At 36.7% G+C, this 14,290-nt stretch overlaps 1 protein-coding gene across 2 annotated transcripts in view; it reads left to right on the top strand.

The window, feature by feature from the left end:
* LOC124366438 (solute carrier family 2, facilitated glucose transporter member 8-like) overlaps positions 1 to 14,290 on the top strand; it is a 33,661-nt gene that overhangs the window by 8,939 nt on the left and 10,432 nt on the right. For both annotated transcript variants that reach the window (XM_046822995.1, XM_046822996.1), the window contains exons 3-5: positions 5,386 to 5,557; positions 7,057 to 7,335; positions 9,136 to 9,444. In XM_046822995.1, coding sequence (XP_046678951.1) covers positions 5,386 to 5,557; positions 7,057 to 7,335; positions 9,136 to 9,444 — 760 coding nt within the window. The remainder of the gene's footprint in view (positions 1 to 5,385; positions 5,558 to 7,056; positions 7,336 to 9,135; positions 9,445 to 14,290) is intronic.

The following is a 14,290-nucleotide window of genomic DNA, read 5'->3' as shown; positions in this document are numbered from 1 at the left end:
GATAGATGGTGGCAGGCTATAACATAGTTGTACATAAGCATCTAAGCACAAGCTTCATGTAGCAGGAACAAGTGATAGATGGTGGTAGGCCTATAACATAGTGTACATAAAGCATCTAAGCTCAAGCTAGCTTCATGTCGCAGGAACAAGTGATAGATGGTGGTAGCCTATAACATAGTGTAAAAAAGCATCTAAGCTCGAGCTTCATGTGCAGGAACAAGTGATAGATGTGTGGTAGTCCTAATAAACAATTAGTGTACATAAGCCATCTAAGCTCGAGCTTCATGTGCAGGAAAACAAGTGATAGATGGTGGCCAGCTATAACATAGTGTACAATAAGCATCAAGCTTCATGTGCAGGAACAAGAGTGATAGATGGTGGTAGCCCTATAATAAAGTGTACATAAGCATCTAAGCTCGAGCTTCATGTGCAGGAACAAGTGATAGAATGGTGTGCTGGCTATAACATAGTGTACATAAGCATAAAGCTTCAAGTGCATGAACAAGTGATTAGATGGTGGTAGCCTATAACAAAGTGTACATAATGCATCTAAGCTCGAGCTTCATGTGCAGAACAAGTGATAGATGGTGGGCAGGCTATAACATAGTGTACATAAGCGTCTAAGCTCGAGTCTTCATGTGCAGGAACAAGTGATGGATGGTGACAGGCTATAAAATAAGTGTTCGTAATGCATCTAAGCTCAAGTTTCATGTGCCGGAACAAGTCATAGATGGTGGCATGCTATAACATAGTGTACATAAGCATTCTAAGCTCGAGCTTCATGGTGCAGGAACAAGTAATAAGATGGTGGCAGGCTATAACATAGTGTACATAAGCATCTAAGCTCGAGCTTCATGTGCAGGAATAAAGTGATAGATGGTGGCAGGCTATATTAACATAGTGTAACATAAGCATCTAAGCTCGAGCTTCATGTGCAGTAACAAGTGATAAAGATGGTGGCATGCTATAACCAATAGTGTACATAAAGCATCTAAGCTCGAGCTTCATGTGCAGGAAACAAGTGATAGATGGTGGCAGGCTATAACATAGTGTACATAAGCATCAAGCATAATGTGCAGAACCAAGTGATAGATGGTGGTAGCCTAATAACATAGTGTACATAAGCATCTAAGCTCGAGCTTCATGTGCAGGAACAAGTGATGGATGGTGACAGGCTATAAATAAGTGTAACGTAAGCATCTAAGCTCAAGTTTCATTGTGCAGGAACAAGTGATAGATGGTGGTAGAGCCTGTAACATAGTGTACATAAGCATCTAAGCTCGAGCTTTCATAGTGCACAGGAACAAGTGATAGATGGTGGTAGCCTATAACATAGTGTACATAAGCATCTAAGCTCGAGCTTCATGTGCAGGAACAAGTGATAGATGTGTGGCAGGCTATAACATGGTGTACATAAGCATTACTAAGCTCAAGCTTCAATAGAGCAGGAACAAGTGATAGATGTGTGGTAAGCCTATAACCATAGTGTACATAAGCATCTAAGCTCAAGCTTCATGTGCAGGAACAAGTGAAAAGATGGTGTAGCCTATAACATAGTTGTACATAAGCATCTAAGCTCAAGCTTTCATGTGCAGGAACAAGTGATAGATGGTGGGTAGCCTATAACATAGTGGTACATAAGCATCTAAGCTCAAGCTTCATGTGCAGGAACAAGTGATAGATTGGTGGTAGCCTATAAACATTAGTGTACATAAGCACATCTAAGCTCAAGCTTCATGTACAGGAACAAGTGATAGATCGGTGGTAGCCTATAACATCGTGTACATAAGCATCAAGCATCGAGCTTTCATGTGCAGGAACAATTTATAGATGTGTGGCAGGCTATAACATAGTGTACATAAGCATCAAGCTTCATGTGCAGGAACAAGTGATAGATGGTGGCAGGCTATAACAAAGTGTACATAAGCATCTAAGCATCAAGCTTCATGTGCAGAACAAGTGATAGATGTGTGGTAGCCTATAACATAGTGTACATAAGCATCTAAGCTCACAGCTTCATGTGCAGGAACAAGTGATAGATGGTGGGTAGCCTATAACATAGTGTACATAAGCCTCTAAGCTCAAGCATCATGTGCAGGAACCAAGTGATAGATGGTGGTAGCCTATAACATAGTGTACATAAGCATCTAAGCTCGAGCTTCATGTGCAGGAACAAGTGATGGATGGTTGACGAGGCTATAAAATAAGTGTACGTAAGCATCTAAGCAGCTCAAGTTTCATGTGCAGGAGAACAAAGTGATAGATGGTGGTGAGCCTGTAACATAGTGTACATAAGCATCTAAGCTCGAGCTTCATGTGCATGAACAAGTGATAGAGATGGTGGTAGCCTATAACATAGTGTACATAAGCATCTAAGCTCGAGCTTCATGTGCAGGAACAAGTGAGAGATGGTGGCAGGCTCATAACATGGTGTACATAAGCATCTAAGCTCAAGCTTCATGTGCAGGAACAAGTGATAGATGGTGGTAGCCTATAACATAGTGTACATAAGCATCTAAGCTCAAGCTTCATGTGCAGAACAAAGTGATAGATGGTGGTAGCCTATAACATAGTGTACATAAGCCATCTAAGCTCAAGCATCCATGTGACAGTGAACAAGTGATAGATTTTTTTTTTTTTGGTGGTAGCCTATAACATAGTGTACATAAGCATCTAAGCTCAAGCTTCATGTGCAGGAACAAGTGATAGATGGTGGTAGCCGTATAACATAGTGTACATAAGCATCTAAGCTCAAGCTTCATGTACAGGAACAAGTGATAGATGTGTGGTAGCCTATAACATCATGTGTAACATAAGCATCTAAGCTCGAGCTTCATGTGCAGAACAAGTGAATAGATGGTGGCAGGCTATAACATAGTGTACATAAGCATCAAGCTTCATGTGCAGGTAACAAGTGATAGATGGTGGCAGGCTATAACAAAGTGTACATAAGCATCTAAGCTCAAGCTTCATGTGCAGGAACAAGTGATAGATGGTGGTAGCCTAAACATAGTGTACATAAGCAACTCTAAGCTCAAGCTTCATGTGCAGGAACAAGTGATGAGATGGTGGTAGCCTATAACATAGTGTACATAAGCATCTAAGCTCAAGCTGTCATGTGCAGGAACAAGTGATAGATGGTGGTAGCCCTATAACATAGTGTACATAAGCATCTAGCTCAAGCTTCATGTGCAGGAACAAGTGATAGATGGTGGTAGCATATAACAAAGAGTACATAAGCATCTAAGCTCAAGCTTCATGTATGCAGGGAACAAGTGATAGATGGTGGTAGCCTATAACATAGTGTACATAAGCATCTAAGCTCGAGCATTCATGTGCAGAACAAGTGATAGATGGTGGTAGCCTTATAACATAAGTGTACATAAGCATCTAAGCTCAAGCTTCATGTGCAGGAAACAAGTGATAGATGGTGGCAGGCTATAACATAAGTGTACAATAAGCGTCTAAGCTCGAGCTTCATGTGCAGGAACAAGTGATGGATGGTGACAGTCTATAAAATAAGTGTACGTTCAAAAGCATCTAAGCTCAAGTTTTCATATGCAGGAACAAGTGATATAGATGGTGGCATGCTATAACATAGTGTACATAACATCTAAAGCTCGAGCTTCATGTGCAGGAACAAGTGAGCATAGATGGTGTGCATGCTATAACATAGTGTACATAAGCATCTAAGCTCGAGCTTCATGTGCAGGAACAAGTGATAGATGGTGGCAGGCTATAACATAAGTGTGCATAAGCATCTGAGCTCGAGCTTCAAGTGCAGGAACAAGTGATGGATGGTGGCCAGGCTATAACATAAGTGTGCATAAGCAGTCTCAGCCTCGAGCTTCAAGTGCAGGAACAAGTGATGGATGGTGGCAGGCACACTAACATAAGTGTGCATAAGCATCTGAGCTCGAGCATCAAGGTGCAGGGAACAAGTGATGGATGGTGAGCAAGGCTATAACATAAGTGTGCATAAGCATCTGAGCTCGAGCTTCCATGTGCAGGAACAAGTAATGGATGGTTGCAGGCTATAACATAAGTGTGCATAAGCATCTTAAGCTCCAGCTTCATGTGCAGGAACAAGTGATAGATGGTGGCAGGCTATACAAACCTAAGTGCAAATAAGCATCTAAGCTCCAGCTTCAATGTGCAGGAACAAGTGATAGATGAGTGGCAGGCTATAACATAAGCGCAAAAAAGCATCTAAGCGCTCCAGCTTCAATCATGTGCAGGAACAAGTGATATATGGTGGCAGGCTATAACATAGTGTACATAAGCATCTAAGCTCCAGCTTCATGTGTAGGAACAAGTGATAGATGGTGGCATGCTATAACACATAAGTGTGCATAAGCATCTGAGCTCGAGCTTCATGTGCAGGAACAAGTGATGGATGGTGGTGCAGGCTATAACATAAGTGTGCAATAAGCATCTGAGCTCGATGCTTCATGTGCAGGGGAACAAGTGATGGATGGTGGCAAGGTGGGCCATGCTATAACATAGTGTACATAAGCATCTAAGCTCCAGCTTCATGTGTAGGAACAAGTGATAGATTGTGGCAAGGCTATAACATAAGTGCAAATAAGCATCTAAGCTCCAGCTTCATGTGCAGGAACAAGTGGATATATGGTGGCAGGCTATAAAACATAAGTGCAAATAAGCATCTAAGCTCCAGCTTCATGTGTAGGAACAAGTGATAGAATGGTGGCATTGCTATAACATAAGTGTGCATAAGCATCTGAGCTCAGAGCTTCAATGTGCAGGAACAAGTGATGGATGGTGGCAGGCTATAACATAAGTGTGGTGCATAAGCATGTAAGCTCAAGCTTCATGTGCAGGAACAATGTGATGGAGATGGTGGCAGGCTATACACATAAGTGTGCATAAGCATCTGAGCTCGAGCTTCATAGGTGCAGGAACAAGTGATAGATGGTGGCAGCTATAACATAAATGTAAATAAGCATCTAAGCTCGAGCTTATAGTGGTGACTTGCACTATTATTGAACTTTATGTAGACTGTATAAAAAATAAGCTTCATGCAATATTTCAAATCTATAGGTCAGTTCATTATCGAGATATTACAGTTCATTATTCAGTTAGATAGACAGAAATTAAAATTTTCCAGCTCCCGAATAATAGGCTTTGCTAACATTCAGCCAATCACAGGAAGGAGAATACGTGAGATAACCACGAAATACCCAATTTTGTCGTGAAGTCGGTGAAGAAACAATGAATCAAAAACAAAAACTGTACACGCAGAGTGATAGTTATGGTTGTGTCTGAACAATATACTCAACATAATTAATGGTACAAGCCAAATAGGTATTGTAAACTTAGGGAAGAAATTAAAGGCTATAACTTGTGACTCAATCTTGGTTCCAGATTCGGGTATAGGTCAGTGATGTTTTCTCACGCCGTCTTGTACAGTGTGGCCCTAGTGCTACTTGCATTCTCACCCTCAGTCATCTGTCTCACAGTTGGCAGGATTGTTGCAGGCCTCGCTTGTGGCATGTTCCTTCGCTACATACCTTCTTATGTCATGGAAATTGCAGATGTGAGTAATTTTGTCTATCATAATTTTTTAATAGAGATTTTCAAGTTATTTACATTTAAAAACAAGGTAGAAGTGAGCCTCAACACTTGCTGTGTAACAGGCTTTGCTGAAGTTGCATGCAAAATTTCATTTCAAAAGTCTATAGCTAAATTTAATTCTCAAGATGTCCTGCGAACAGATAGTGGTCAGACAGAAAATAAATTATTACAACGTTCAGGCAGACAGAAGACAAAAATATGCCAGCCTACTGGGTGATAGACTCTCAGTCACATCACATGGATAAATAACCGCCTTTATCGAACTCATTCCTGTTCATGTGGAAATGAATTTTCAAGCCAAATTTAAAGTCCATAGATGATCTTTTTAGGCTAACTAAAAACAGCCAAATTCTACACGGGGACTTGACCACCATCAAACACAATGTTCACTAAGTGGAAATGATCTTACATACAAATTTCAATTCCATAGCTCAATTCGTTCCTGAGATATCCAGCAGATAACAGATACACAGGTATATAAACAGACAGAAAAGAAGTTTGCCAGAACCCTCATTGATAGCTAAGCAATATATGTTTACAGCTCAATTCATTTTCGAGACATCACCCTTTGCAATGCTCAGACAAATCACATGAAGGGACATACACTATCATTGAACTCTGTTTTGTTATATACAAGCAGAATATCGAAAGACCTGACAAAATGTAACGGAAGTCTGACTAACCAATTCAACAAATATGACATGTTAAAATGACATGTACTCAAGTTTTCTTATTCTATGATTTTCTCGATACACCATTGAATCAAATCAAATCAAAAATTCTTTACTAACATATACATTGATTTTAATCATACACTTAATTAATTAAACATTATACAATCAAAAGGTTACAAAAAGATACAGAGTCAATGAGATAAAGTAGTTAAGTTACATAGGATATTTGATGTAGTCAGAAAGGTCAAGCATTGAAAAATTCCTCTAGAGTATAAAATGATTTCTGTAGCAGCCAGGTCTTGAGTGATCTCTTGAAGTTCTTGTCTTCTCTATTTCTCTTCAGTTCTTCCGGGAGTGAAATTTTAAGTCTAGGTAAGTTTATCCTCAAGATATCGTACAGACAAACAGACAAATGGAAATTTTCCAGCCCCTTAAGTAATAGGCTTTGCTGATGCTCACCTAATAAATGTTCAACATTATGAAATGGAAATGTATTTTTGATTAAATTTTTATAGCACCGATTTAAGCATGTACTGAGTTTCAATTCTATAGAGCTGTCAGTTGTTTAGGTTATACATTTTAATCTAAACACCTATGCAGACATATAAAACATTAAGTATTTTAGCACATACCTTCATAGGAATGTATTTATATTTTTGGATGGATTATAATATGTATGTTTATCCATTGCATAGTCTGATATACAATGATTAAATGATTGTCTCCTAGCCAAAGAGTATTTTGAAAAATAATTTAGTTTCTGATGAAATATTATTTATTGCTGCAGTCTGAAGTGTACAAAGTGTTGAGCCCTACAGTCCTTCCCACTCAGGCCCTCGGATACCTACTGGCCTACACTCTAGGGCCTCCTCAGCTTACGTACCACCAGCTGTTATGGCTGTACGTGTCTGTGCCTGTTATGAGTCTGGCGAGTTACGTCTGGTTGCCCGAGTCAGCGAAACACGATGTGTCCAAAGGCAAACTAGATCGTGCAGAAGTCACAATAGCATTTCTGCGTAGAGGCATCTCTACCAGTGCAACTCAAGCTGAAGTTCTGTTCTTGCAAGTGAGTAAATCATGGTCCAGATGTTTTACAATTACTTTTTAAATCCTCAATTAGTATTGACAGTTTAATTTTAATTTTGAAAATCCTGTACAATGAGTAGTACAAAAAAGGGAAGAAAAGATTAAAACTATAAGTATTAAAACTCAGGGATGAAAATGGGATAAATTCCTAAAAATAAATGGTAAAAGTAGTATAACACATTTAATGATAAGGTCAGGTCATTACCATTAGTCATACCTAGAAGTTTTTGGCAGCTACTTGACTGCAGGGACCAGGTATGACTACTAGAACTAAGCAAGTAGTGGGAAGTGGGTAATAATGAACTGATGAAGTGGGTACAATGAGGTGTTGGTAAGGTGGGTAATAACGAGCTGGTGAGGTGGGTAATAATGAACTGGTGAAGTGGGTATAATCAAGAGTTGGCAAGGTGGGTAATAACGAGCTGGTGATGTGGGTAATCATGATTTGGTAAAGTGGGTAATAACGAGCTGGTGAAGTGGGTAATAATGAACTGGTGAAGTGGGTATAATCACATGTTGGTGAAGTGGGTAATAACGAACTGGTGAAGTGGGTATAATCACATGTTGGTGAAGTGGGTATAATCACATGTTGGTGAAGTGGGTAATAACGAACTGGTGAAGTGGGTAATAATGAACTGGTGAAGCACATGTTGGTGAAGTGGGTAATAACGAACTGGTGAAGTGGGTAATAATGCAAGTGGGTATAATCACATGTTGGTGAAGTGGGTAATAACGAACTGGTGAAGTGGGTATAATCACATGTTGGTGAAGTGGGTATAATCACATGTTGGTGAAGTGGGTAATAACGAACTGGTGAAGTGGGTATAATCAAGAGTTGGCAAGGTGGGTAATAACGAGCTGGTGATGTGGGTAATCATGATTTGGTAAAGTGGGTAATAACGAGCTGGTGAAGTGGATATAATCAGGAGTTGTTTTATTGCAGACACAACATGGATGGAAAGTTTACCCACTTCTCAATAATAAAATGATGAAATATTTTGATATTTCATTTTAATATCTGCAATATTTCAAAAATAATCATAAGACTAATTTTAAAGTTTTGAAAATTTGTGATTAAAAAATCTCTTGTGATTTTATAATTGATGCTATAAAATCTCACAAAAAGTATTAAGATAATAACTTGATTGTATTTAATTGAAATAAAAAAAGTGTGTTTTCATGTAAACACATATATTGTACATATGAATGGTGCCAAGTTATTTTAAAGAAATTATAATACATATGTATAACAATATAGTTAACTTTCATAAATAAGTTTTAAACGTGTTTTTAATTCATTCAATATAAATACACTCTCTAAAATTATCCAATACTTTTGTTAACAAATTCACCAATAGTGTATAATGGATATTCATGAAAATGAATAATCTTCTAACATTTTCTTAAAATATTTTTCTCCTCTTTTAATATTTATAAATTCTAGCTGTTTGTCAAAATTGTGCTTCCCACTTTTTCCCAGATTTGTTTGAAAATCTGCTTTCCGGATACACAGATTTCTATTTAAAAATATCTTGCTGAGCAATTTAAATTGCCTAAATCAGAACTAATTATAGTATTTAGTTTAAGAAAATTATAGGATCTATTCACAGTTTAAACAATATAGTTTACAATTTGAAACTTCCAAAAAACAGCAAAGTAAGTGACAATCTGCTGTTTCTACAGCAAAACCTTGCGTTATTCACATTAACCTGAAATATTTCACAATAAATTATATTATTTTGGGTTCATATATTATTTCTGATAGTGTATCTGACTCCAGGAGAAAGTGACTAGAGAGCCAAGAACCAAGAGTGGATTGCATTCGCTCCTCTCCGACCCTGCCGATGTGCGAGCGTTGACTGTAATGTTGACTCTCTCCTGCCTTCAACCTCTCAGTGGGACTCCCATAGTCCTGACACTGACTCAGCACCTCTTGACCAAGTCCGAGTCACTGTCCAACCCCAACACCGCAACTATTGTCATCGGCGTTGTTGTATTCTTCATCAGCATTATCGTATCTTTGTTTATGAGGGACTACAGTTGCAAGAGACTACTTGCTTGTTCTTCCATTGCAATGGCTGTTTCGATGGTGAGTTTCGTAGAATGTTAGCACAGATTTTTCAACACAAGTGATAGTGCTAAATTTCTCCTTTACATCACCAGTATTGGAGTTGTAATGCCAATGTTTCGAAGTAGCTTACAACCTTTTTAGTGGTGATATTATTCACAAGATAGTTGACAAGAAATCTAAACAAATTATAACAATTGTAGAAACCTTCAAACACACAATAACGGTCATTTCCACTTCTTCCTCTAAAAAATTCGCCTTGTATTAGGCTAGAAGCCCTCAATTAAACACTGTACAATTTGATGGAAATTCGCTTATACTCCACTTGCCTAATATGGTGAGAGCCAAGGCCAGATCCAGTCTTAATTTTCAGAGAGGTCAATCAAAGTTTTAGTGTACCATTATTAGACTATTTCTGTGACAGGAAATGTGGTACTTCGATACAACAAAAAACTAAATGATTGATGATAAATTTATTCATACTCAAAGTGTACTTGATAAAATTAAGTTAAATTTGTATAAGGATGCAATACAAGACTGTTTAAGTTTTTTCATAAAATTATATTTTTTCAAAATCTCGGAGGGACCATTTGCATATTGGTGAGAGCATGACTTTGGTATTGGGTCTCAGGTACAAAACGTAATTTTTTTGACATACAACTTCTTTGTTTCCAAGTGTGCTTTGCCATATTTTTAATTATACCAATTTTGATATCTAAGGAAGATGACAGACAAATAACTTTTCTAAAATGTAGTTTTAAAAATTTGTTTAATATTTAACAGTAGAAAATGTCTGAAATCCCGAAAGGCTTTGAATGAATAACATCAGAATTTTATGATTATAACATTTATAAACTTTGTACAGTGTTATATGGCCGTCATAACTACTTTTTATGCAATAACCATTACACACCTATGGGGGGTCACGGAATACCACCCTAGGTCTTCATGTATATCATTTAAAAGGTTTTTATTATTAGAACATAACGCAACAAACCATACTTCATAACTAAACGGAAACAGTTAAAATAAGATCAATATTAAACAATAAAACGCTCGCCATCTTGTACGAGTATAAGATGAATGTTTTAGGAATCACTACATGAAAATAGAGCACTTTAAGTACTGAATTTTGTAAACATTAGAAAATTTGGTTATTAAAAAGAATATTTGGGTGTGTCCATTAATTTTAGACACCGACACTGTATATGTATATAAATAGTATTCAGTATTGTAACGCGACCGATTTGGGGATTAATTGGTATCCGCTGCCACCACCGGATGATTCCGGAAAAAGAAATAAAGTTTGTGCAACAACGTTTGAATTTTTAAAAAAACACTGTTTATTAAAGATTAATTTATAGAAATCACACAATTTACATTGGATAAAAAGGGGAGAGCACTTCTGAATGATATAAAGTATTGAATTACATTATTGAAAGAATTTAGAAAAGTTTTAAAATAGGGCAACAGAGAGTTACATGTCTACGAGTCTGAGGCCTGAACTAGACTAGCTTCCCAGCACACGCAGGTGCTGACTCTGCATTGTCCAGCAGTCTTACTGCTGACCTCCTCAACAGTGCTGTACACTTTACAATTATTATGTCTTTAGTTAAATTTTACTAAATGAATGAAAATTTTTTATAAAACCAAATAAAGCATAATTTCTTGAATTATTGTTAATATTGGGTTCGGGTCGTTACATCACCCTCTCCTCTGGAAAAGATGTGTCATAGGATTAAAGTGATGGCACATCTTGAATCTATTATATTCGTATATTAATGACTTATTTGTAACTTTAAAATGTTTTTTTTTCTTTGAAGTGTTCCCCACATTTATTAATACATATTTCTAATCTAAGTTTACATAATCATGATACTATTAAGATTTAGGATTATTACTAATATACAACATTTTCTTTTCAGAGTCACAAGCCGGTCAGAGTCTTTTGATTTGTCACTTTAAAGATTTTAAAAATTTTCACATTTTTTTTTTTTTCACTACTTATTCATGAGGGGGGGGGGGGGGGTCATCCGAACAAAGGAGGCTTCGTGGATGATCTCTGCTAATGGAGTTCCTTCCTCCACCTCACCGTCAGTTGGCTCTGGTCTGGGCCGCTTGTGCTCTGAGTTTGTCTTTGCTGCCGACTGGTCGTGCAAAGGCGTCTTATTCTCCTATGACATATAAAAACTACGAGCAGTACACAATTTAAACTTACAACTACATACATGACAATAAAATTATAATTCTTATTTACATTAATGACGACAGGTTGTTTACATTATATCCTTGCAATAATGAATTTAGTCCTATTTCTAATATGATCATCAATTAGATTCTTTTTTATATCTTTTAGCGTTTCAAAAGTTAAGTTATTGTTTTAATAATATAGAGCGGTTTCATTCGGCTGCAATATGTTTATTTTCGGTAATATGAAGGTGCGTAATATTTCTTTTATAAACTATATTCCCTCTGATTCTTGAAAATATCTTTACCACTTTTTCCAAAAATATCACACCTTGATATCTGTTTAATGATACCTGAGGTGTTAAACAACAACTTCTAAATAATCTTTTACAATGTCTGTTTTAATTACAGATGTATCATCTTCAATATTTCTAAAACAATTTAATATTACTTTGTAAGGTTCTGCAACACTATAAATCCAATCATTACCATTTTGTAACCAAAACGGTGAATTTACATTCTCAGTTAGAACTCTGTTACACTTTTGAGTTACAGAACTTAATCCCATAAAACAGTGAATAGATGCAAACCATCGACTGTATGGTGTAATACACTTATTGAATTTGGACAAATTTTAACATAACTGTGCCTACATTGAACATATTCATCTGAGGCGAGAGGTACATAGTACTGCCTATCTTTAGATTATCAACAAGTAATCGTGTTCAAATTTACCAAACTAACCAATGTCTTAACCTAGGTTGATAAAGTGGTATCACTTCGATTTTATAGGTTTCAAATTGTCTATCAATTGAGCTTAATGGTACTGTAACAATCAATCTTATGCTAGCTGGATTAGCTAATGTTGTGCTGTACAAAGATCATAATACAAAAATATATCTTCATCATTTACAGGAACAATTAGTTTCAAATGAGATGGTATACTCTTCTCAATTTTATTCAAAACTTTTGTAAAATCATGTGGAGATTTAATAATTTACTGCTTATCTTACCAGAGTATATAAGTTCTAATGCTTGCCTAAACTCTACTACTCTTAACTTAGCTTCATCAACAGTTTGACCTAAATGTCTTAACATTGTTGTAATTGCCATATGTTTTGCTAAGGACTGATGCATCATTATATTTCTGTTCATTGAAGTTTGTTAATGATGTTATTAACCTGTCGTTGGCTGTAGATAACTTAATCATTATCTCATGAATAGCTTTAGTGTTACTTACAATTCTAGAATTAATATCTTTCATCAAAGTTATTTGTGTATGACGCGAACTAACAACTGTACCACTTACTAACTTTAGTTCGTCTACCTTGGTATTTACATGTTCTAAATCTTCACTAGTCGGTACACCAAATAACCACTTTAATGCATAACCTCCTGCATTTATAAAGTCCACGCTTATTTCTAGAATGTCCTACAGGTGGCAAAAGTTTTAATAAGTCAGTTATTATCACTCTCATACTGCTCGATTCCTTCCTTCACTCTTATATATTCAAACTCGAAGTCTTCATCCCAGACGTTCACACTGATATTTTTTAAACTGTTCTAATTCTACACATCTTTCTTTTAAATGGTATCAGTTCGTCAAGGATTTCCACTAGATCAAAGTCTAAAACGATTCTCCATTCATCTCCGGATATCACAGAGTCTTCTAGCTTCCTAAACACAACTCCTTGGCTCATTTCAGCTGCTTTGACCAACGTAAATAGTCATTAGTCCTGTAACAAAGTTATACTTGACATCTATAATCTAACTTATCATTTATGTTATGCATATTCAGTGTTGTTTAACTAACTTCTCCTTATTGTAATATAACACAATTGATCTTCTTAAAATAACTCGATTTGTCCTTTCACTTCTTACAACTTTTTTTTCTTCTGGCCTTCTGTGTTAGTACTCTCAGTAATCTCATGTGCTTGTGTGGATATTTCTCAGACAAATTTTAGTCTTCAGAGATCTCTTTTTTTATGTTTTCTCTCACACAACATTCATACTCATTCAGCAACATTCGTTTCACATTTTCACTTCTGTCAAACTGATCATTTTCACTTCATTCGCTACTGAGTTGTTATCCTACAAGATGAAATTTCGAGAATATACAACAACTTCGGCTCTTCTCTTACTTCTCTCATGATATAACACTTTACTTCTACAATTATTATAGTACAACTTGTATGCTTCTATTTACAACTCAACTTCATAGTCTTCCAGTCTGGATGGCTTCCTCCTTTCCCTGGCTGGTCTTTCATTGCTTCTTTCTTGGGCAGGTTGTAATCCACTCGGTCCAGCTTGCTCTGCTGCTTGGCTTGGTACTGTTGGATCTTCAACCTCCTCTTCTGCATCACTTGCTTCTTCTTCGAGGCTTACTCCTCTTCTTGCTTCCTTGCTAGGAACTTCTAGTGCTTCTTCATTTTCATTTCCCATGGAATTCTTCTACGCTGTCTTCGCTTTCTTCTTCTTTGTTTTTCAGTTCAACTACTGGCTTGATTCTATTCACGTGCACTTTGACGTTTTTTCCCTCTTATTCTTAAAACTACATTTAACTCAGATACGATTTCTACTATTTTGTATGGACCTTTCCATAACTGTGAGAGTTTTTTAACTCTGCCCTTTTTTATGTGTGGGTACATGCAGGTACACTAACTGTCCGACATAATACTCA

The sequence above is a fragment of the Homalodisca vitripennis genome, chromosome 7 (assembly GCF_021130785.1).
Source record: "Homalodisca vitripennis isolate AUS2020 chromosome 7, UT_GWSS_2.1, whole genome shotgun sequence".
Lineage (NCBI taxonomy): Eukaryota > Metazoa > Arthropoda > Insecta > Hemiptera > Cicadellidae > Homalodisca > Homalodisca vitripennis.
Note: the sequence above shows the minus strand (reverse complement) of the source record. Positions and strands in the feature narration are given on the sequence as shown.